Raw genomic sequence first — 24,870 nt, forward strand, 5'->3', positions numbered from 1 at the left:
TCTTGTAGCTGGGTGGCACATTTGCCACCCTCCAGCCCACTGGGACTTCCCCCGTTTGCCAAGACTCCTGGTAAGTGATGGGAAGAGGCTCAGCGAGCACATCCACCAGAGTTACCTGATGTCAGACAAGAGAGCCCACACGGCATCCAGTGAAAGGCTCTACCTACACTCGTGTTTTCTCTCCAGCGGTGGCCTGTAGCAGATGCTTAGGGAAAACGTACAGGTGAAGCAGTCTGGCAGCTATCCGCTGGGACATGGCGAAGGAGCTGTCCTGGTTTCGGAGAAGCAGGAGGACGAGGTCAGACCAGCTCAGACCAGCTCAGACCAGCTCAGACCAGCGCAGGCCCCGGGCTGACACACGGCCCCGTGTGTCTGCGCCAGGGGCGGGGCACCAGAGCGGGGTCAGGTGACACACGAGGGCCAATCACAGCGCCCCCGCCCGGGCACGCACTATAAAAGGGCTCTGGGTGGCCTGGCGGCCTCTGCTCTTGCATCTCGTGCCCTACCGGCCGGAGCCTCGTTCGCCAGGACAGGTCACCTTCTCCGGCCTCCCCAGGTAAGAAGGGCTCGGCTGCTCCAGGGCTGTCGTGGGCTGTCCCTGTGCGTGCTGCTGTGCCGTGGGGCTGCAGGAGATGCTCACTGGGCGGTGAGGGAAACCGAGTTGTGCCCAGGTTGTTCCGTGGCTCAGGTTTCCAGATCAGGGTCCTGAGGGCACCACTGCCCTGCCTCTCCTTCTCTGGGATAGTCTGTGCTGGTCCCTTAGTACAGGGGCACAGTTCATCCTGTATAGTCATTACTTTTGGTGCAAAACTTGCATTTCTTTCAGCTCGATCAGGGAAAGGGTAAAGACTTCTAATTGGTGTCAGTCACTGACTGAGTAGTTTCCCTGGGAGGTTCACACACACCCCTGCTCCCTCCTCCAGCGGGGCTGCTTATGCTGCAAGAGAGGCTGTGGGCAGAGTTTTCTCTCCCAGTGTACCCACTCCAGCTTGTTTTCTGTAAAGAAGACTGGATGGTGACTGTGGAGAGATTTAATTAAAATGCATAATTTGAAAGTGCAGTAGCAAACAAGTGTGCCAGCAGAGAAGGAACATTAGATAAGCACTCATTTCAAATAAAGTCATCTTATTTTTTCAGCTCAGACTCAAAGTAGCAGGAGTTGTCTTTGCAAAGACCTCATGATTAGGCCTTCATATATAGTATCTGAAAAATTTTTCAGGTGGTATCAGCTAGCTAAGATAAAGATGCTAAAGTCAGAGAGGTGGACTGCAACATTATCTGTAATGCTGGCAGGCTTGCTGCTTCCTTCCAGCAGGTCAGAGATTTTCCAGTGACTTTCAGAAAGTAAGGGTGACTTGGGTTCACCACAAGGCTTAGAAATGTGTTTTGAGTTACTTTTGACTTCTCACTATCCCTTAAATTAGTCCAGGAGTAACAATGTTACATTGGGCTTAGATCAAACATTGCATTGCAGTATGTGTTTGGAACAAAACAGGAAAAAACATGGAGAACTATGCAGTTTTGCTGAGAATAACTGATACCAGTTCAGCAAAACATCTCTCTTAAAAAATATATCTAAAAAAAGAGTAGTATTATGTGACCTCCTTGAGTCTATCAACCTGTGTGTGGAGTTGTGCATGGCTTTGTGTCAGCAAAACTTTCCCACTATTCAACCCTTTCTGGCCAGGTTTTTTAAGCTAGATTTTTTTTTTTTTTAACACAGCGTATTTCTGACATACAGAGGCTGCTTCCCCACACAGCATATTCCAAATAGTCCCTGACCACTGCAAGACTCTTAATAAACAGTGTTCTGTTTTTCACAGAATTTGTGCCAGTTATGAGGATGTTTTTTCCTTGTTTCAGAATTAAATTTCCCATAAGACAAGAAGGAGAAGGAAGGTCTTATGGATGTGGCTTGGCTTGTGTTATGTGGCTTGGCTTCTCCACTGCATCAGAAACTTTGTCTGACCTTGGACAGATCAGCCAGGGGCAGAATGATGTCCACAGTTGGGGCTTTGTCATTGTGGGATGCAGGGGTTGAAATGGCATAGTTGTATTTTCTTGTAATTACAGTATTGCCTGAGAGCCCCTTCAGAACTGACTTGCCACACAGACAGACTGCTGTGAGCTTCCCCTGTGTAAGCCATTCGTCTTCCACCTACAGAAGGCTTTAGTCTCCACCCACAGCACTTCTGCAAAATCTAAAGCAGAGTCAAAAAATCTCAAGCAAATGCTCTTGGGCTTTCAGACCAAAGCCACACTAGAGCTGCTTTTTTGTTTGCCTTTCCCCCCCCCGCCCCTCTTCTTTTTAAATTATTTTTTTCTCTTTCCTGTCAATGTCCTTTCTCCTATATAAAAGTCTTTTCCATTTCTGATTTTACAAAGTTGATCAGCTTGAAAATACATTTGACGTGGCTCTTTTGTAAAATGCTCCCTACAAGAACATCTAAGTGTGTATTTTTCCTGCCTAAGCATAAAGAGTGCATTTTACATAAAAGTTTGCAGTCTGCCATTCTTGCCAGTCAGCACAGTGGTTGATGTTTATCCCCCCAGTAGAGATGTGTACGCTCTGCCTATATGACCCCCATTAGTATTTCATGGGGAAAGTTCAATGTTTTTATTTGCTGTGCACTTGTGATCAACGTGGACAAATCAATTCTAATTCCATCATTCTTTAGACTTTCTGTAGGTTTTAATAAGGACCTTAGAGATTCCTTCCCCTCCCAAAAAAAAAAAAGAATAGCTCAGTCTTAGTAATTAAGGTTCAAGCAGTCACTGCTCACACAGAGGAGCCTAACAAGTTCTTTATAGTTCCCAGGAGACCAATTAACCTTCTTTTAAATGTATCTCTATATAGCTACAGAGGCAGGCATGCAGAGAAAGGCACATACACACAAGCTTTTCAGTAGTCTCAGATGCTCCAGCTTCTTGTTAACCAAATTCTGATGGGGCTCACAGCAAGCAGACAGGGCTGCAGCATCCTGCCTGTGTCCTTTTTCACTCCCAAGATGCCTACATGAGGACCGAGCACAGTCTTTTCTTCCAGCTGACCCCAAGACAGAAGGAAGGGAACAAATCTCACAGCTTCTTCTTTGCTTAAAGTTCCCCTGCATCTCCTGGGCTCAGGCAAGCAGCAGTTTCTGGTGTCCTTACCTGCAGCTAAGCAGCCTGCTCCCCCATCTCCGTTTCAGCTAAGAACTGGTCTAGTGGGGCTGTCAAGGCTGGAGGAAAGAGCAGCATTTTCTTCCCCCGCCCCTCCAATTCAGCAACTCTGATTCCCAGTCCCCAGAGGCTCCAAATAGGAAGGTAGCAATTTTACATACCTCTCGGAGGAAAGCTGCACTTGAAATCACAGGTGATTCCTCTTGACAATTCCACTTGACTTTCAGAGCAGGAGCCAGGAGACAGTAATAGAGAAGGGTGTCTGATGAGAAAATTAGCAGAGCTCCAATCCTCCCCTCCCCCTGGCTGTGCTCTGCTCTGCACTGTGCTTGCCTGCTTACTTTTAATGAAGCTCCTTTTAATGAAGCCTTTTAAATGTTGCCTTTCTGTTGTAGTTGGTGCCAGGTGTGGTGCTGAGCATCCTGTGATGGAACAGGTAGACAAGAGGTCTGACTGGATCCTCCTTGTGCTGTCCCTTGCTGAGCTGTGGACACCCAAATGCTGTGTTGTGAAGTGAGGTACTGGTAATGTCTGCTTTTCTATTCTCTTTAATGTCTGTGTTTTGTACCAAGCTTATATTCTACATAGGACCATGACCAAACACCATTACTGGGGAGTGATATTACCCATCATGCTAACAGACATGCTGGATGAGGGCAATTCTCTGTTGCAAGTTGGAAATACTAATTTATGAATATCTGTGGCTGAAGACAGCAGTAAATAAGGTCAGTGCTATAAGGCTATAGAGTGACATTTTTTTTCTCTGACCAAGTGTTTTCTGTGGGGACTGCTAGAAGTTTTGTGAAAAATAGACAAAAATTTGACTTCGTATTTTCTGCAAATAGGCTTTTTTAAAACCTCTTGTAGTTTATTTTACTTTAGTCAAACTACAACGGAACATGAAAACAAGGGAATTGGCAAAGATGCATTAAACTGCCCATGAAAAACCTCCAAAAACAAGAAGAACCTGAGGGATACTGATCCCAGGTCTGGGATGGGGCAGCTGAACAGTCACCAGGCAAGAATACTGCCTTGCTTTATGGCTGGTGCGTGGAAAGATGAATAAAAATCCTTTAGGTGGGCATTGTCCAAGTTCATTTCACCAGAGCCCCAAAGCTCCTTGTGCAGTCCAGGTAATGTGATACACTCAGGCCACAAAGCTGCTTGTTTTTCCATTCAAATCTAAAGTCTTGGCAAAATGTGTCTTTCCAAGGTGGTGGAAAGTTCATCAAGAGACTAAAATTTTCTCTGCTGTGGAACACCTCTTTGAAATCTGCTGCTAGGTCACAAGAAATTTTGGGGTTTGGATGCTGGGATTGAAGAGCTTGTCCTGCTTGTGAGCTGGAAAAAGGCCAGTTTGCTGACAAGGCCCAGGTTGGTGTTTGCAGAACTGCAGATATGACCTAGGTTTAGAGCTCTGCAGAGGTACAGACTCAGTCAAATCTAGCCCATGACCCATATGAATCATGGCTTTAACTTGGGCTTCTTTCACCTTGACCAAGCCCTGTTAGGCAGACATTTTTCTGGCAGGTGTCTCAATTCAGACCAGAGCCAGGTGAGGGAGGGAAAGGCAGGGATTTTATTATTTCTGCCTGATGTGATGCCTTCAGCAAACATCTTTTCTTTGTGTGGGGAATGCAGCAACATGCCAAAGCTAACTTGAGAGCATATTGTATTTTTCACAGCACAGGACAAAGATGCCATGGGGCATTTTCGTGCCACTCTTCCTCATGGGGCAGTGAGCATTCCTCACCACTTTCACTGTGTACTGCTCTGCCAGTGACACAGCCTGTCAGCAGGGGCCATTGCCCTTGGGGAGGAGGGAGAGATCAGAGAGGAAAAAGCTTTATTAACACCCTAATTTCTGAAGTGACATGGAAATGTTTAGTGTCCTGCTCCATTCTTGGCGAATGTCATAGAACAACAGTTGAGCAGGACAAGTCTTCAGCTGCTATGTTGGCTTTGGGCCATAGCAGTAGTTTTGTGCCTGTGGCTCCCTGGTGCCAGCAGAACCTGGCCAGGTCTGGTGCCATCTGCCTTCCCACAGCCCTGTGTCTGGAGGTGGCCAGCAGTTGTGATCAGCTGCTGGTGAAGCAGGGCTCTACAGCCAGGGGACTGCGGATGCCTACAGAGGAGGGGATTGGCAAAAGGGCACCTGAGGAAAGCAAACCTTGCCATCATTAGGTTGGATTCCCTCTACCATCTGCAACTCCTGTGACAAAGCTTACACAGTCTGCCAGATGAAAACGATAGAAACCCTGAATTGCCGCAAGCTGGCAGGTGTTCCCAGGCAGAGAAGCCCAGGCACACATGTCCCTGTGCCAGTCTTCACCCAGCCCTACCATGTACCTCAGGCTGCAAAAACTCACTGCATGAAGTGGCTGCCGGCCAGTGGGCCAGTTCCTGGCCAGCCGGTGAGGCTTGGCAGCCAAATGAAGCTTCTAGGATGTGGTCAGGTGTAGGATTTCTTAGAGAAATGCATTTACAGCTTTTTCATGTTAAACATTTTCATTATTTTGGATTTAATTATAAGTTACCTCAGTGTGTGCTTTTAAAAATACCAACAACCAAAACCAGACCTACTCTGTCTTGCCAGGGAAGAATTTCTAGGGTCACAGGGGGAATTTAAAGCTCAAAGGTTTACAAGCCCAGCAAGATAAGGCAGTGTAATAGCCTCCTCACTTTATAGTGCTAGCTTATGAAGAGGTCAAAATGGCTTATCATGAGGGTCAATTTTATTCAGAGTTCCTGTTTGAGGAAGGGAAAAAACATCCCAAATCTTCATAGCTAGCTTGGACATAACTATTAGATTATGCAGGTTGGTTTGTTTGGGGTTTTTTTTCCCCCTAGCCCCAGTGGGTTTTCTGCTTCAAGTGTGACAACAAAATAAATCCCCAGATCAAATGAGTATTTGAGAGAAAACTGAGAAAAAATGAGACAGTGTCTCTGCTGCAGGTCTCTGAGCAGGCAGTACCACTGCCTGTCTAGTGCCTTTGTCAGGGAGAGCGAGGCATCATCACCATCATCCTCTCTGCAGCTCACCCTGTTCTTGCCTTGTTGACAAGTCTATGAATGTCCACCCTGCCTCCTTGGACCTGGAGTGGTTCTGCCATCCCCTCTGTCTCCCCTTGGTCCTGCCTCTCTGCAGCTGTGGGAACTGTGTGTCAACAGCATCACTGCCCCAGTGCCACAGCTAGCATGGGGTACAGCAGTGGAAATGGCCAGCTCAGAATGGCCTTAAAAGCACCTTGATAAAAAACTGTGTAGCTTTGCAAAGGCCTCTAAGTGAGGCTCCAAAGCTCTCACTTTGATGTCTATGCTAACCTGCCACCGAGAGACAGAAACCTGCCTCTTGAACCAGTGTACATTGCAAACATACAGAAACATTTGGAAAGCAAACTGTCAACAGGGCATAAATGCAAGCCAGGAATTATTCAGAGGGGCAATAAATCAATCTTTCACTGAATGAGTCACAAGTGCCTAGATGATGTTGCTGGTTGGAGAAATCCGTCTAATTTTTTTTCACTGTGGATTTACTTCAGTGCCCCAGTACTCTCACACTAGCTGCATCCCAATCACAGGTTTTGGCTGCAAAGCCTTCTTGCTAGGCTAGGTTATTATTTAGTATGCACTTAGTGTTTGTTCCTGTGAGTGCCCCACTCTGCAGACCACTTGATGCCACTGCAATGCTAATTGTCAAGCAGGCTAGGATTGATGCTCCCATCGTTTTGGCCTTGTCAGCAGAAAGAGTAGAATCTGACGGATGTAAAGTTTGCAATGCTGAGGCTGAGAGGCTGTCCAGAAGCTTTTCTATGGACTCAACAGCATCTTAATGACTTTACATATAACCTTCAGAAATGTTCTTTGAGCTGCTGGAAACTTGGGGCAGGTGTGAGTCCCAGCTAGCCCACCCCCCAAGGGCAGCACCAGTCACCAGCCACAGGGCCAGGATCTGAAAAGTGTTATCTTTCTCATTATTCATGTAATTGCAATGCCTTCCATTGTCCTTGAAATCAGGAGAAAATTATGTCTACGGTGTCTTGCTTGGTTCCCATGGTGCCACTTCCTGGATATTGTGAGGTTCCCATCAACTATGGTTTAGGAGCAGGCAGCTTGCTCTTTAATAAACCAGGACTGTGAATCTTCCCACAGCTGCCATGACTCTCTTCATAGTTGTGTCCCTGGGCATCCAGGTAAAGCTCAGAGATGGGAGTGAGCTGGGCCACTGTGCAGGGATGGGTACTGAAAGACAAGGAGGGTAAAATAACTGCAAGGCTGCAGTAAGCAGCATGGCTTGTGTGCTCCTCTCTGCTTTATTGTAACTACAGTTCATAAATTACATATAGGAAAATGTCCATTTTTCTCCCATCTCCGTGGTTTGTCACCATTCAGAGAATGAAGCTGAGCAGGAGTGAGATAGGGACAAGGACAGTCCCTGCTCCTTTTAAAGTGGGTGACAAAGGTCCTCCACCACTGGAGGTGTGAGATTTCCTCCCTGCAGCAAGCCCTGAGTCCCGCATACTGCACTCACATGTCTGGCTGCACTTAGGGCTCTAGGAGATAGAAAATGGCAATATGAATGTGCACCAGACACACAGCAGCATGCATTTGGCTGCCAGTTGGTTGGCATGAAACCTGCAATCTGATGCAAAGCATGGGGCCAAACCTGTGCAGTGTGTCCACAGAAGAGACACATGTAACACACACAAAAATGACTGCAAGTCTTTTCCCTAGGCAAGTGTGCATTGGGGATGGACCATTTTTGGTTGTCTTAGAGCTTTTCCCAGGTCAGCACTTGCCAGGGTTGTTAGTGAAGGGTGGGTGGATAGAACCCTCAAGCTACCTACTTGTTTTTGGAGGCTATGAAAGTAATCTTTCAGCAATGTAGAGCATTTGTGTGGTCACAGCCAGTATAATGTTGCTCAGTGGTTAAACAGCAGATGTCAGCCTCCAAAACTGCCAGATTGGCAACTGTCCAGAAAATGTAACACATCATAAACCACAAAATCTGCTCACAGATGGTATTTTTCTAGAGGAACTAAACATTAATTTTGTGTTCAATCTGAGAGACTGGGAGCTGAATTTTCTTGCTTCCCTCCCTTCTCAGCAGCTTCCAGGCAGTTAGTGCTGCCAGCCGACATCAGGGTGAGGCCCCAGGAGCCTCAATGGTTTGCACACAGATGTGGGAGAGGAACCAGCTTTAGCAACTATTTTCCCTTCTTCTGGTTATTCAGTAGTTGGTGAGCTTGTTCAGGACTCCATAAGGAGATGGAGCCTGTCAGGCTTCCACACTAACCCCTCTCCTGATTTTCAATCATCTGGCAATCTATTGCTTTTAAAGACAAGTTAAGACTTGGTCATGACTAGAGCATTAGTTTACAAGAAGTGCCAACAATTTCAAGCAAACTTTGTAAGGACACCAGCCTTTTGCCAGGTGTGACACCCTGGTCTTGCTCTGTGCCTGAAACCTTTCCTGGCAATCTCGCCCCAAACTAGAGGTGCATAGCATTGAGGTCTGTAAGGCCACAGAACTGACCAATTGATTTTGTTTTCAGCTCATATGGAGCTTCTCACCATCAGTTATGCCTTAGACAAAGTGTAGGACTTGCACTAACCCATTTTTCTCTGTTTTTATCACTGTAAAGCACTTCAGGCTCTTTAATACTGATGTGGCTGCATGATAACAGCAATGAAGATAAATTAGCTCAGAAATAGGCAATAAGCCTTTTAGCTCCTTAGTGAAAATCAGAGCTATTCCGAACAGCCCACAGACTAAAGAAATGGCTGTTTATCTTCATTTACAGCCTGTGGAGAGGCACCAGCATGCAAATTCGCTGGCCCAGGGGCAACAGCTATGGTACTACTGGAGTCAGAGGGTTTGCTGCTGAGAGGAGAAAGAAGTGAAACTCCGTCCTCCCCTCTGCCATGCTGTCTCATTTAGTGCCAGCCTTTGCCTTTGTGGCTACCTCAATATTTTTAATTTGTAAGACCATGTCACCATAGATGACTGCATCCACTGCCACTGTGTCTCTGCCACCAGGTTGGTATAATTCCAAGATAGAAGAAAGGACTATTTTAAATGCTCACCAAACTGTCAGCCAAGTATTTGGATGCCTAGCACACTAACATGTCTCCCCTAAAGTACGAAATATGAGAGAATCATCTGCCAACACATGATATGTCTTAAAGGTGGTTTTAAATGGTTTCCTTTTTCTCTTCCCCACAAGAAATAAGGATTGTTGTTTTCTTCCAATGGGAAGAGCACAATGTCCTTATCAGAGCTTACTCAAGTGTCAGTGGTCATTTGAAGTTTGCCCAGAGAGCTAAATCACATCTTGCCTTGCAAGTGAGTCGCTCTCTAATTATCAACAGAGAATACCACAAATGCAAGCAAAAGGTAAGCAGAGATTGGGCACACCTTAGCAGAAGTGCAGGGGTCAGCTGAACCTGCCACCATTGCCTCTCTGAGGAAGAAACATATCTTGAGTAGTGGACAAAAATGCTTTTTAATACTCTGGCATGGTGACCAACAGAAACTTGACACAACTGATTATAAAAAATTATAAACATTTTTATAATTTGTTTGGTTAGACAGTTTTCCTTTGCTCACAGATGCAGATGGAACGATCCCTGTTCATGCAGGGAGGTGCAAATGCATAATCAGCTTATGTGAAAGCCTGACCAACTCAGGCCCCTTAAATGTGTTTTGTTTCTGGACACCAAAAGAGGAGACGTCAATGGAGCTATGCTTGGTTGTTGTGTTCCTGTATTTGCTATCAACTCCTGCAATTCCTTATCATCATATCGTAGATTATATGATGTTTATCATTGTTGTTTTCTAGTTGATTTGTTTCTCAGCAATACTTGCTTCATGAAACCTCTTTGGTTGTATTATTTTCAGGTTTGATCTTGCTCACTCCCACTATTATAGTAGCACATCCTCTTGTGGGTCAAAAGCACCTTCATCTCTGCCAACACTCTCATCCAAAGTGAAACAGTCAGGAAAGGGAGGCAGATGTATTGGTAAGATAAAAGTAAACATTTAATGCCACTATAGTTTGATATTTTTTTCCAGACATCATATTTTTGACAATGTTTCACACCTCAGATACCACAAAAGGAATATTTTTTAGCCAGCAAACAATAAACTTTACAATTTTAATGGTAAAAGGTTCAATGCATTTGTTGACCGACCTGGAAACGACCTTTCCACATTTTTAACTTGTCCTCATGCTGTTCTTTCTTTCCCCCCCCCCCCATAAAATTTAGTTGATAAAATATATATATATATCTACTACTGATACATCCTCTTCTAGAATGACCCACTGGTGGGACCAGCGTAAGTTCTGTATCCATCAGTTTGTCTCCTCCTCCTTAGCCCTATTTTATGCCACTGTTATGAGAAAGAACATAGCCACGGACAGAGTGAAATGGATTTAGCAAACATACACTTCAATGCATAGCACTTAGAGAAGCATTTCCAACCATGATGTGTAAATAAATTATAAAATACAAGCAACTCTATAAAACAAGAACATCCTGAGTTTACAAATAAATTATATCCTTCATACATAGAATATGATGTGGATGTTAGTAACCAGCAGTTTCAGCTATGGGAGGGAAAGAAGTAAAATTTAGAAAAGTTAGTATCTATGCATACATAAAACATATATGTATGTGTGCTATATGTAAATACTCACACACATACATATACAATATAGAGGGTGAATACATCCATATCTATAGTATATAGAGAATATGTAATATAGCTGAAACTGCCTCAAGCACCATTATATTACCATTATTATAAAATTTGCTCAATACTTAAGTAGGGCCACTCAAAGTAGGATGGTGTGGGTTGCATTTTATTTCCTGTCCAGAAGGATTTTGCAGGTGGTTTGAAATATTATAGATGAATATTACTATTTCACTTTCAGCACCTCCAGTTTTTGCAGCATCGTCATGCCCTTTGTGAGCTTCAAAATGTTGCATAAGTGAGCATGAGTCTGCTGGCCATGAAGCTGGTGGCAAAATCCATATTGAGTTCAAAAGGGAAAGGGTGCTACATTTTCAAGGGAAGCTGATTTATTTATTTATTTTTGGAAGCTTGCTTGAAAACGGGAAAGAAGAAAAGATAAAGACAATAATAAAATGGTTTATTATTTCCAAGAGCAGGTATGGAAGTTCAGATAACCCTGGGATGAGCGCACAATAAATGCAAGAGATAGATAGAGATTATTAACTTTGCACTGACAAATCATTCACAGTTTTGTTTGCCATAGCTATTTGGAAACCTGTTTCAAATCTTGCAATAGCTAGCAACAGCCAGTCCTGTCTCCAAAAACTGCTGGGTGTCGCCAAAGCAAAAGCCTATGGAGCAACAAAACAAAGACCATGAGGACATCAGGATTTGCCTGTCACCCATTAGTGGATTTGAGATATCGCACCTGTCTGCATGGTCATCCTCTCCTCATATCAGTGTTTAGTGATACGAACACTTTGATCTCTGCAGTGATCTGGTGCAATGTCTGGCACAGTGCAACTGTCCCTCCCATGTGAACTGGCATCAGAGGTTTGCTCAAACTCTGGTTTATGAGAACCATGTTTGCTTCTGCAATGCAGAAGCTTCAAGTTACACTTTGAAAGCCATTAGGACTAGACAGAAAGCTTTATCTCATAGAGCCCAGGCTTTAAATTTATGTAACTATGCTGTATACCTCATGCATGAGCAGAAATAGTTGTATCTAACAGTCATGATTGTAAAATATCTTGCCTTAAATTCATGACACCCTGCAATACAGAGTAGTTCACTTAGATTACTATTACAGGCTTTAACATTTCAATGACAGCCTCTACATGGGAACTATAGCAACTTCACTTTGTAGGCTGAAGAACATGGGGAAGAAAGGACCTTTAAAAGAATTCTTCAGAAGTGTTTCAAGCGTAAGTTTTCCCTATAGTGTGGCATAAATCAGCTTCGTCTTGGTAAGTGCAAGAAGAAAGGTTTGATAAGTACTCCTTGGAGGAGGAAGGAGGAGTAATGTTGCCATTTGTGAACAGCTCTGCCACCCCTCCACAATAATGTGAGGGGACTGCCTCAAGGGGTGTACATATAAATTTTTATGTATGTATATATGCTTTATTTTTGCAATTATTTTTAGCTCAGAAAAAAAAAGATGCAGCAAAATCACAAACATTTGTAAAAGGTGATATTTGTAAGAGTCTGCATCCTTCAGTTGTCATACCATGCCACAGGTAATAGTCACTGTTTTAGGACAAACTATTATCTAGATAAAAGAAAAAAAAACAAACCAAAGACAAAAATGTCACTAAATCACTTCAAGAGAGACTGAGTCTAGCTGTGTATCCTGTGACCAAGCTTAGGACTTGCTGTGGATTACTCCCAGCTTTCTGCATCTATAATTGCCATGTTCAGAAATGAAGATAATACCCGCGTGTACCTTTCATCCTTTTCATCTGCAGCTCTCACTTAGCTTGCTTCATGTCAGAGGATCATGCCATTGCTCTTCACCAGTTCTTATTTAATGCAGCTGCAAGTTTCACAAGCTACATTGTACAGCAGTGGGAGTTTTCCAAGACTGGATGGAAGCCAGCAGATGTTCAGTGATAGTCTCGTGCATGGCCTTTAGGCAAACTGAGGGGATATCTGATAAAATGAGCATATTCTTCCACTATAGAACTCGCAGACTAGTAAATACCCAAATAAATGTCACATGGAAGAATCTTCCTTTTCCATGCAGCTGGCTTTACTCTGCTGTCACGCTCCTGACAACACAATTATTCCTCAGTTGTAGCAGCACAGGTGAGATGAGAACAGGCCTAGTGAAGAGCTAAGAAGGGGGAGCCTGGTTATCTGTTTGCTTCCTTGGCTTTCTGTGAAATAATACTTTGGATTGTTTAGAGCTGGATGAATTGACAAGAAATCATCTTGAGGCACGTGTGGCTAGAGAAAAGATGCAGGGGTGTTAAGACAAAAGCAGAAGGATTTGGGTTCTCCTGTGATCTCCAGGATACAAAGTGACCCAGTGCCCAGAGTTGGCATGTGTGTGACCTGCAGCTTTCTGCTGCTGGGAGACCTCACACAGACCAGGGGATGACTCAGTCCAGATCATAGCCAGACTCTAAAAAGGTTTCACTTCAGTCTGTGGCTATAAAGCAAGTGCTGTCCCTTGAACAAATAAGGTTCACATATGCCAAGACAAGCAGTGCCCAGTGGACCCAGTTGGCCAGGCATGAGCACAGCAGTGGGGATGTGGACCAGTGGCTGGTGTGCTGACAACAAACTGTTGTCTCCTGATACACATGCGAAGAAAGAATTAACCTTCAAGCCTAATTACATTAACATTGCTGTTTCCTACTAAAGCAGTCCCAGGGAAATAAGATTGACTTCTGAATATGCAAACAATTAAGCAGTCCATTCATATTGCTCTTGTGTATTTTGGGCAACTTGATGCCTTTTTAAAAAATCAGGATAAAAACCGCATTACACTGGCAATTGCTTAAAGAATGAGACTTTGTAGATGACCTGCATAAATGTGTGGGTCTTCTGTAAAGTGCTGGCTATTGTAGACTCAGATATATTTTATAATAAGGTCCCAATGCTTTTAATTATCGGTTTTGGAGCTATTTCAAGTATAATAATACCAATTCTGAAGTAAAAAGCTATTTTGAATGAGAAAACATTTCACAGATGTCAAATCTCTGAAAATATTCATTCCCTTTTATGCGTTAAGCCACCACAATTCCCAAAAATACAGTAGCAAAATGTGAAATCCACTGACAGTAAAAAAACAAAAACAAAAACAAAAACAAAAACAAAACAAGTATGGATCTTAGGATATGAATACTACTGTATGCTGGTAGTGTTAATGGTCACTGTTAGGCCTCAGAAATAAAATATTTGTAAGAACTGTGATTCTGCTCAGTTGGTATTTTCAATATGCCAAATTCATCCTTGGCATAATCCATTTGGTCTCAGGAATCGATTTTAGTCCATCATGATAGAGCAATGGCCTTACTTTTTTAAAAAAATGGCTAGATAGACACACTAGTTGCTATGCTTCCTAATCTACAGAAGTACCAAATCTAGAGACAAGGAATAATTGAGTTAATGGTGCTGAGGAATTTTACATATAATAGATATTTTACAATAGCTCTGAAATGTGTCCACCTAATTTATACAAACGTCACCACTTCTTCATAAGTCCCAGACTATGCGAGATCTTGATAATAATGCATTCTGTGCATGTACCATTTGCTAGGCTTTTACTTTCTTTCTATCAAGTGTATGTACTGCTTGCCATTTACCAGCTCATTACAGGTCCTCAGAGAGCCAAAGAAATCCACTTTGGGCTGTTTTCAGCAGAGGAAGGACAATGTGTCCCAATCAGCCCAATGACTATCTTCCAGCAAACACAGAAAAATTCAGAAATGCTTAAGCTTAAAGAAGGCAACACTTTCATGTCCACAACTAGAGAGAGTCTTCCTTGAATATGCAGGCATGGCCTGGAGGACAGGTACAGCACAGCGTACCAGTGACAGCAGTACAGATCTACCTGGGGCACAAGAGAGTGAGAGATGGGAGCCAGCTGTGAAAGTCTCTCTCCTGTGTGTATGTGACCCGGCAACTCGTATCTGGGGCTCCACAGGACTAAGCCCATAAAGAAAGATGCACTCCATATCCCAAGGGTGCGAGGTCTTCAAACAGCACAAACCTGCAGGGGCAACTCCTATGGCTCTCTGGAACTGAACTGAATTCACGAGGCTCTGCAGAGAAGAGATGGTCTCAACAGAACCAAAACATTACAAGAGCTACTGAAATTATTATGAAGAGAAACAAAGTTAAAAAAAATTGTATTGTTTCAGGGGTTTTGTTTAGAAGATTTTTTGCCTTGAGAGAAAAGGGGAGAGAGAGCAGGCCTATGTCTTTGATACCTACTTGAAATATGAGTTTCATATTAGGAAAAAGCTGTGGAATAGACAAGAAAATGACTTTCATATAAGACCTTTTTTCCTCTCCAAATAATCCTACAGAATGTAAGAAGGACCTTCTGCAAAATCCAGTGACAAGGCTAATAGAATGATTAAGATCTGTTATTACAAGTTGTAGAGTATTTTAACAAAACTATAATAATGTTATTTCTGTCGTTGTTTTGGTGGGGGTTTTTAGATCTTTTTTTCAGGAAAACACTAGAGAACCTATCAATATTTTCATGGGATTATTTTTCCATTGGGACTTGCTGCTCGGGATACTGAAAGATGGCATTAATATGATGGTGCAGATAAAAGATGAGTTGCTTTTGAGTATGCCAGTAAATTGATGCATATTGAGGATATGTTACATCATTCTCTTATTTTCTCATAAGCAACAAGATGGTGGCACAAGTGTATGTGAGAGAGAAATTTTTATGAATGGGCTTATCTAATATAAATTAAGAGACCTAATTCAACAAAATAATTATGCTGATAGGTCATTAAAATGCAGATTTAAAACATTTCTTGAAGAAACACAAAGGATGTTCCTTCCCATGTACTATTTTATAGATTAAGACAAACAAGTAGAACATTTAGATGTGCATTGTGGTACAGACCCTCATCCTTTTGATGTCAATGTGAATTTTGGCATGGCTTCAATCTTGGAGTATTGATAAGGAGAAATGCCATAGCCAACATGCCTGAAGTGCCATGTCCACTCACTCACAACTCCTATTTATTTCCAGACTAGATGAGCTGAACAGAGCTTGCACTTCTCAGGTATGTCTGTGACTACAGACAGACCAGGCCAGGGACCAGAAGCTGCCAAAACATGTTTTGTGGTGGTATATGTCAAAAAGCGGTGAAGCTAAATTTTATCAGTTGTAGTCTCAAGAAAGAAACACAGAATAAATCACTGATTTTTTTGACTGATAAGCATGGGAGCCCTTAGCCTAAAGAGTAATTTTCCAGCAAGTTACGAGCACCAGAAAAAGGGATTAGGATAAAAGTGCTTCCTCATCCATAGCTCTAACCAGTAGAAAGCTTGAAACACATGAAAAAGAAAACAAGTTAGGGGGGTTGGATAAAATGGAAAAGGTATTTACTTCATGGTAATGTCACCTCCTTTCTCTCAGACATTGCAGGACCTACAGTCTGGGAAAATTACTGTGTCCTGCAGCATATGAGACAGTACAGAAGAATATACAAGCAGACCTCACTCACTGCTAGAAATATATTTTTGTGTGTCATCTGGTAGAGTTGAGTTTCTCTTCGAGTGGCCTTACTCTGGTAACAAGAAAAGACAGTTAACATTTATTCATATGTTGTACTGATTAGGAAATATCTCTACAAACACAAGTTACTTAGAAACAGCAAGTCTGAAATAGGAGAAAACACCAAGAGAAAAACAAGTTGTAAATACATTTCAAAAGTGTGTTTGTTTTTTTTCCTTTTTCTTTTCTTGACTAGCACCATCTGTACACAATAAAGTATGAACATAAATGTTTGGATAATAAAGATTTGCAAGGCACTTAAACAGTTTTTCTGGATAGGTTTCCTTTTAATGAACCTCTCAATACAAGTCCTACAACCACCTGTCCTCCTCCCTCAGCTAATGCAGGGAAAGGTGTCTTCTGCCAGCAGTTCTTATTTACAGACATGTCCTTAAAGGTTCCTCAAAGTGCTCTTCTAGGCTAAGAGAATCAACAACCTTAAATCTCCATTTTTCATGCTTGTCCTGCTTTTTTTTTTTTTTTTTTTTTTAATACTACTCTTCTTTACAGTAAAGCAAATCTCTCATACACACAGTTGAAACTTGACTCCAACCTTCATCCTCATTCTGTTGTCTTTGGGATGCTATTCAGAAGGGAAAAGGAGGACGGCAGAGATGCACGCTGAAATTCTCTTGAGGGTCATTTTTATCGGCGTCTAGAGGTGATGTCAAAACAGGTGATCATCATGAGATGGGCCTTGCAGAAGTTGACACGGTTTTCCAGACGCTCAGTCACACATTCCAGGGCCTCCAGGTATTCCAGAGAATCCAGCTCAAATACCTGCTCCAGATCAACTGTGGGAAAGAAAATACATGGGTAGGAAAAGTGGACAAAACTCAGTGCTGGTTGGTGGGAGAGACAGAGCAAATTCAAGTCTTCAAACCCATCACTACTGTGTACAACATAATGTCTGGCTTGCCATTGTCATTACAAGTTGCCTTTGCTGTTTAAAAGGTATTAAAATAGCACAGCAGCATGATGATCATGAACAATACTGTTAAGATTGCACTGGATGGTTTCTTGAGCAGTATGCTGTTCCATCCTCTCCAGAACCACAGGAGCCTTTTGCAACATTCCAACATCTTTCCCTGAGAAAAGCCACCAGAAATATTCTTCCAGCAACCACATGGCTCACTGCAGAGAAACCCGCTGGCACAAAACACCTGTAGGCTTTAGGTTAACCTTCATGCCCTTAAGGAACACACAGGTTGAACCTGATGAGGAAATTCAGCCCTGAAGTGTAATACTGGCCAAGTTAAATCTATACTTCTTTTGATTGATTGTTTGCATTCAGGGCCTGCTTCAGCACCATGCTTAAGGCAAATGTTGAATGTTAAGCAATTCCTATTCAGGGCATGTATTTCAGGTGTACTGACTGTCTCATGCATTCTGCTGGCCAGAAAGAGATTTAAATAGGTGCTGTGCCCTGGGAGGACAAGGCCTTTGCTGAATTCAGAATTCAGAGTCAGAAACCAAGCTCCAGCCTCCTTGCTCCTCACACCTCTCCCTGTTCCATGTGCTTCTGACTAGACCACTCGAGAGTGGCAAGGGAGGGCACACACATCAACCACTCCACCTTCAGTGCCTGTATGTTGCCAGAGACCAGCTGGCAGCAGCTGCTGTGGAAGCTGAGACTGAGCCACACTGACTGAGCCAGCACTTCCCACCTTATCTGGTCCTGAGGTCTGTGCTCTCCTTGAGGCTTCCTGCATTTACCACACTGGAATCAGAGGTAAAGACATCAAACAGTAAGCAGATGGTAATGGATGGCAAATTCTCTGCTTCCTTTAAATCTGACCTTTTTAGTTCTCTTCCTTAACAGTGTTCCTGAAACATACACTGTAGTTGTTTCACAGGATGTACCTGCCAATCTACTGTTAACTTATGGCAGCTGTCAAGAGTTAGGATGCTGTAAGAGAAGACACAGCAGTTGACCTCCTTTTGCCATTTGCAATTAGCCTAAATAAATTGAAACTCTTTTTTTTTTTTTTCCTAGAACTCTTTGATATGAAGTCATCTGCTTGCTAATAGTAAAAATTGTTGTATAGTTATCTTTTTTTTTTTCCTTTGGGGTGTTGAGGTCCTTCTTCATTTGAATGGGAATGCCCTTTAAGCTCTCTGAACTTTATACATCTATGGTTATAAAAAAAATGGGCCAAATTCATTTTCCATGTAAGCCCACAGGTGCCAAGGGACAAGTTTGCTCCACGGTTTTATTTTGTGGTAGAAGAGCAGATTTGTAATATCGCTCATATATCTGAGTGATCTGAGGCCAAAAAAAAAAAAAAAAAAAATCTCATTTTCTGGAGCTGTGGACTGAAGCGTGTTAACGTTAATCTACCAATGGCAATATTTACCACTACAATGCTGTACCATTCCAACATTTAGCTCTCAGGCAAAAATGATTCTTCAGTTCTACAGTCAACACTTCATAAGAATTATAGGGACTAGTTCTAGAAATACAGTCAATTTAAAACTTGACCTGAGGGCATCTGTCAGTTTATTATAGTTTACAAACACATTAGCTCACATCTCATTCTTAGTAAACATTTTTGCTCCCCTCCGCCCCCATCCCAGGGAAATAAAAAATAAAGGACATCCATAAGTCCAGGCACTAAAATAATGCCCTTACATTCACTGAGCCATTTATTAGGATCCAGCATCAGGTACTGCTTGGTCACCTCCAGTTCTCTCATTAACCACTCGTACTTGGCTTTGACCTCAGCAATTCTCTGCTGGCGATGCTCCAGGATTTTCAGCTTGGCATTGAAACATATCACCTCCTGCCAACCAGGAAAAAAGTGCAAGAAAGAAAAAGGTAAAGAGAAGAAATACCCAGATTTATTCAGTTCAGTATCTTCCAATCAGTAATACTGACAATGAGACATTTACTCTGGAAGCATAAGAATCACGGCATGAAATAATCCATCGTCTGTTTCATTTTTATTGCTTTTTTTTGGTTTCAATGTTTTCCATCAGTGAGCTTTGGAGACTTTGCAATGATAGTTAATAATAAACCATAACAATTAAAAACAGGCAGCATCTTGAAATCAGATTAACCATAGCAAAACATTTCTGGTTTTTGTCACCAGAAGTTTGGCTAAGAAAACAACAAAGCTCTTGGGAGAAGGAAATCCATTGTTTGCTGTATTAAAATTCTAAATACGTATCTGCTTGGCACATAAGAAATGCAGTAGTCATGTTATAAAATAAGGGAACTGGTAGCAATGTAAAATTGAAAACATCCTTAAACAAAAAGAACATACTATGAAAAGCTCGAGATATTCACAATCATTAATTAAGAACATGTCATTTCTGTAAAAATATGGGGCACAGTAAAAGCATAGGGTGTCTGTCTGGAGACACCCAGCCTGGCCTTGCATGACTTCTGAAGGGTGGCAGCCATGAAGATGTGCAGTGAGCCTATGCTGAGGGCTGTGCTACCCTTGCTGGAGTGGGAGCATTCCCAGTACTATAACCAGCCTCCTCCAAGCCGTGTGAAGGTCTCAACACTACCCTGCCTTCTGTAGATAGATCTGCTTGTGGGTGAAATGCGGTGGAAACCCCACCCCAAAAAGTAAAGTGTTTCTCCATACAAAATCTTATCAGAGAACATCACAAATGCCTAACCAAGTGACGGGCCAGGAAGAAAAAGTGCCCTAAAATAATAATAAAGTCTATATCCACAATTGCTGTGAAACTGATGCTATGCTATCAACTTGAGATATCCTTCCCAATCCTAGCAAGATCATGGAACAGATGCTCCTGGAGAATCTGGAAGGCACATGGAAAATAAGGAGGTGATTGGTGACAGCCAACAAGGCTTCACAAAGAGAAAATCATGCCTGACCCATTTGGTGGCCTTCTATGACAAGGCTACAGAGATGGTGGATAAAGGCAGAGCAACTGACGTCATCTACCTGGATTTGTACAAGACATTTGACACTGTCCACATGACATCCTGGTCTCCAAACTGACAAGACATGGATTTGACTGATGGATCACTCAGTGGACAAGTAATCAGCTGGATGGCCTCACCCAGAGAGTTGTGGTCAATGGTTCAGTGTCCAAGTGGAGGCAAATGATGAGTGGTGCTCCCCGGGGGTCAGTACTGGGACCAGTGCTGCTCAACATATTTGTTGGAGGCATGGACAGTGGGATTGAGTGTATCCTCACCAAGTTTGCTGATGATACCAAGCTGTGTGGAGATGCTGACACCCAAGAGGGAAGGGAGGCCATCCAGAGGGACCTTGACAGGCTGGAGAGGTGGGTCAGTGCCAACCTCGTGAAGTTCAACAAGGCCAAGTGTAAGGTCCTGCACCTGGGTTGGCACAACCCCAGTCACAAACAGAGGCTGGGGGGAGAATGGCTAGAGAGCAGTCCTGAGGAAAAGGACTTGGGGGTGGTAGGAGATGAGAAGCTCAACATGAGCCACCAGTGTGTGCTGGAGCCCAGAGAGCAACTGCATCCTGGGCTGCATCAAAAGAAGTGTGGCCAGCAGGGCCAGGGAGGTGATTCTGCCCCTCTGCTCTGCTCTGGTGAGGCCCCACCTGGAGTGCTGTGTGCAGCTCTTGTGCCCTCAGCACAGGAAAGACATAGAGCTGTTGGAGAGGATCCAGAGAAGGGCCACAAAGATGATCAGAGGGCTGAAGCACCTCTGCTATGAAGACAGGCTGAGGGAGTTCAGCCTAGAGAAGACAAGGCTCTGGGGAGACCTTATAGTGGCCTTCCAGGACTTGAAGGGGCCTACAGGAAAGCTGGGGAGGGGCTTTTCACCAGAGACGGTAGTGATAGGACAAGGGGTAATGGTTTTAATCTGAAAGAGGGTAGAATATCATGCTGGAATAGGTTGCCTAGGGAGGCTGTTGATGCCCCCTCCCTGGTGGTGTCTAAGGCCAGGTTGGATGAGGCTTTGTGCAGCCTCGTCTAGTGTGAGGTGTCGCAGGGAGGTTGGAACCTGATGATCTTTACGGACCCTTCCAACCTTAACCATTCTATGATTCTATATCTCTTGTGAGCTGACTTTTATGAAAGAAGCTGACCCTTACCCTGAAATTTTGCAAAGCTGAAGGCCTGAGGTTGGCAGGAACAACTTTGTTAGAGGGAAGACATTAGGTATCCTGAAAACAGTATCATCAAAGCACTCAAGACACCTTTGCTGCCTGGAGAGACCAAAGTGACAAGATGCTGCAGCACAGAAACCACAAAGACTATAAGCAAGGGGCAAAAATACAAGTGACCAATGTCTGTTAGTTGCCATGGAAGAAGTATAACTTAGGTCATAACTGCTGTTAAATGAGATAACAGGACTTGCTGCTTGTTGAATTAGTTTTATGCAATACTACACACTTCTGACTGCACTTCTGACTCTTAGAGCTCTCCAGGAGGAGAGATACAGATTACATATATTGCACTCACCTTGCTGTCCCCACCTCGTCGTCGCTGGAGCCTCTCCACATCATCTATCTCATAGACTTTGATCTCAAAGGGCTCCCCCAGCCCCCTCTGCCCACTTCGCAGGGGCCCATCCACCCAGCGGACCCCAGGGCTGTTGGCAGGCTTCCTTGCTGGGGAAGCAGTGTCAAGTGATAAAGCTGGAATAAGCCTCCGTCTCTGGGAACCTGCAAATGCAGAAGTTGTCATTTTGTGTTAGCATAGTTACTGCCTGTCCTTTCTGCTCCATCTGCAGAGATGTTTACAAACCATGTATTTTCAGTCTTCTTACACACAAAATGGAGCAAAAACACAGGGAGGTCATGGAAGCTGGGGTTAGCTGCAGCTGTACCCACTCACCACAAGTGAGGTCCACACATGGTCTTTGGTGCCTTACTCTAGAAATAGATCCTCAGAGAGCAAATGTAACCCAAAGTTTCCAGACCTTGTGTCTGCTTCCCTTTGCTCAGGTCTCGGTGTGTACAGCTGTGCCAATGAAGGACCAGAGCAGCAGGCTGGACCTGATCTAGCTTTGCCAGCATGGGCTCTTACAGCCTAAGGACAGAAATGAGCCAGCCCCTGCATAGACTGTCTCCAGGGGAGGTGTGGTTTCATTGTTTTTTTAATCCCAGCACAAAAAGCTCTTTGACACCCAAGATTCCATACTATGCTGGAGTTGACAGCCAGTTGAGTCAACCACCTAGTTCTCTGTGTAAGCTCTGTAAGCTCACTAAAGCAGTAAAAATACTAGGGAGGACAAAATGCCTGTAGTAAAGCAACCAAACTTGGCAGTTGCCACCAGAGTTGCATTAGCCTTGACTCTGTTCAGTAGAAAAGTCTCTAAAACCTTTCCCACTTACGTGCTTAGTGCAGCAAGATCAAGGGGCTGGCAGAAGGGCTACTGACTGTGTCTGCTTCAATACCAGTGCTCATGCACACCCACCCTGCCCTAACATACCAGCACAGTGGATGGGAGCACTGCAAGAGCTGAAAATTTACTGTGGCTGATAAAGCCTCTGCCATATGGAAAGCATCTGCCATGTGAGTTGCCAAGTCAGGGCCTGAGGTAAAGCAAGGGAGAAAAAGAACATCACTGGCCTAATGGTAGCAGTGAGAAAGTTGAGCATATGGTTTGTTGGGAAAAAGAACAGATGCACACAAAAAAACAGAAAAACAACTGGTTACATGTCCTTGCTTGGTTTAGTACAGTCAGAGCAATGGTTGGGTTTTAAAAGAAAAAAGTTTTGCAGATGAGAAGTCCCGCAGGGTCTTCCCTAGGAGACAGAAGGAATAGCATGAATAGGAGAAACCAAAAACAAAATCTGAAGCCAGCAAGCCTAGATTAAACTATTAACTCTCTTGGCTGCAAAACCAAAACTGATGCCAGCAGGGAAGGGATGCAGAATGATCATGCAGATTTTATTTTAAAAACAAGATGAAATAATTTAGAGAAATCTCCAGCACCACATGTATTGAAACCTGATTGTAAATAGCTTCAACATGTTTGCCAACTTGGTGCTTCAATGAAACCTTAAAAAAAAAAACACAAAAAACCCAACTCAAAAATATCTATCGATTCCCTAGTTTTTGGATTTGAAAGTAACAAACACCATTGCCTAGTTTCATTCATGGGAGTCTGTTTCTCTGCTGACTTTGCAAACTATCACATCATACCCCATTGATTTCTGAGTGCAGCAGTCTGTGCTAGAAACCAGCAGTGAGTAACCAGTAATTAACCTATCAATGCTGGCTCTGAAATGGATAAGAATGGTCTGTCTTGCTGTCTATCTGGAAAGCCTACTCCACAGAGCCTTTATTCAAATGCATCTGAGATGACTATATGCAAGAAAAGGAGAGTGCAGCCAAGGTAGATAGACAGGGAGCTTGACAAGTCCCCTTTTCACCAAATAGCCTGAGATGTGGACTGCTCATCCAGTGATATCTATCATAGCTGTATTCACTATCCAAACTGCAGCCCAGAATAATTGCAGCCTTACAAATACCAGCAGGGAGGAGTTAATTTAGACCTGTGGTACCAGTCACTGGAAGTTAATGTCAGCATTCACTTATCTTGAAGGCATTTCAGTGAATCTCTAGCTTAAACTGCCTGATCAAGAGAAAAATCAGATCTTGATAAAAGGAAAAGCAAGACCTGACCCATTACCATAGCTAAAAAGTGACAACAACCACAGAGACACAGTTTGGGAAGACCCCAACAAACTGCAATGCTAAGAGTGACTCTTGGCAGTGATGCCAGAGAAAGGCAACTAAATGGTGAGAGCAGCTGTGTACTTGGAGGGAGGTGAGAGTGGGTGGTAGCCTATTAAATTTTGTTAAGCGCAGGGAGAAATCCTGCAACAGGCTCAGCCCTTCCTAGGAAACAAGCCTTCCACTTGCTTAGATGTGAAGGGCACTGAGTACATCCCTAGTGTCACTCAAGACCAAAAGGATTTATGCATTAAATACTTTTTAAAATATTGTTTAGGTTTTCAACCATGGTGTCTCACGGGAATGGTCCTTCAAATTTTTTCTGAGTGTAAAGGCAATCTCTTTCCTATCTTTGCTGCTCGTCAACTTCTAGAGCCCACAACACTTACCAGCATCAAATATGACCTCCTGTGTACTGCAGCTGAGTGCTGCTAATTCTTTTTACTTTGTGCCCCATATTGATGGTGACATCTCCTTTCATATCCTTGCTGCAGACTAGCTCTAGCATTTCAGGGAAGCAGCTGAGCAGACTGGAAATTCCTTCTGTCCAGCTCTCCCATGCATGGCTGAACTATGAGTAAGGTAGTGCCTTTTTCTGTGATGTTTGATTTTCTTCCTTTTTTTCCCACTGTGGCTATTAATACCACCTTCAGTGGATGTGTCTGCATGCGAGGCAGGGAAGAAAGAGAAAGAGGGGCATCTTTTAATCTGAGCCTTGAATGCTAACTCAGGATGATTTATCTGAAGTTTAGAGTGCTTGGGGGAGAAATGAAATTAAAGGTCTCCTGCATCTTCACAG

At 43.3% G+C, this 24,870-nt stretch overlaps 1 protein-coding gene across 1 annotated transcript in view; it reads right to left on the reverse strand.

The window, feature by feature from the left end:
- Window positions 1-16,466: 16,466 nt before the first annotated feature.
- Window positions 16,467-24,870, reverse strand: part of KIF26B (kinesin family member 26B) — a 295,702-nt gene continuing 287,298 nt past the window's right edge. Inside the window, exons 13-15 of the mRNA XM_051615283.1 lie at window positions 21,849-22,051; window positions 19,063-19,213; window positions 16,467-17,224 (exon numbers count right to left, since the gene is read on the reverse strand). Coding sequence (XP_051471243.1) covers window positions 17,076-17,224; window positions 19,063-19,213; window positions 21,849-22,051 — 503 coding nt within the window. The 3' untranslated portion in view covers window positions 16,467-17,075. The remainder of the gene's footprint in view (window positions 17,225-19,062; window positions 19,214-21,848; window positions 22,052-24,870) is intronic.

This window comes from Apus apus, chromosome 3 (genome assembly GCF_020740795.1).
Source record: "Apus apus isolate bApuApu2 chromosome 3, bApuApu2.pri.cur, whole genome shotgun sequence".
Lineage (NCBI taxonomy): Eukaryota > Metazoa > Chordata > Aves > Apodiformes > Apodidae > Apus > Apus apus.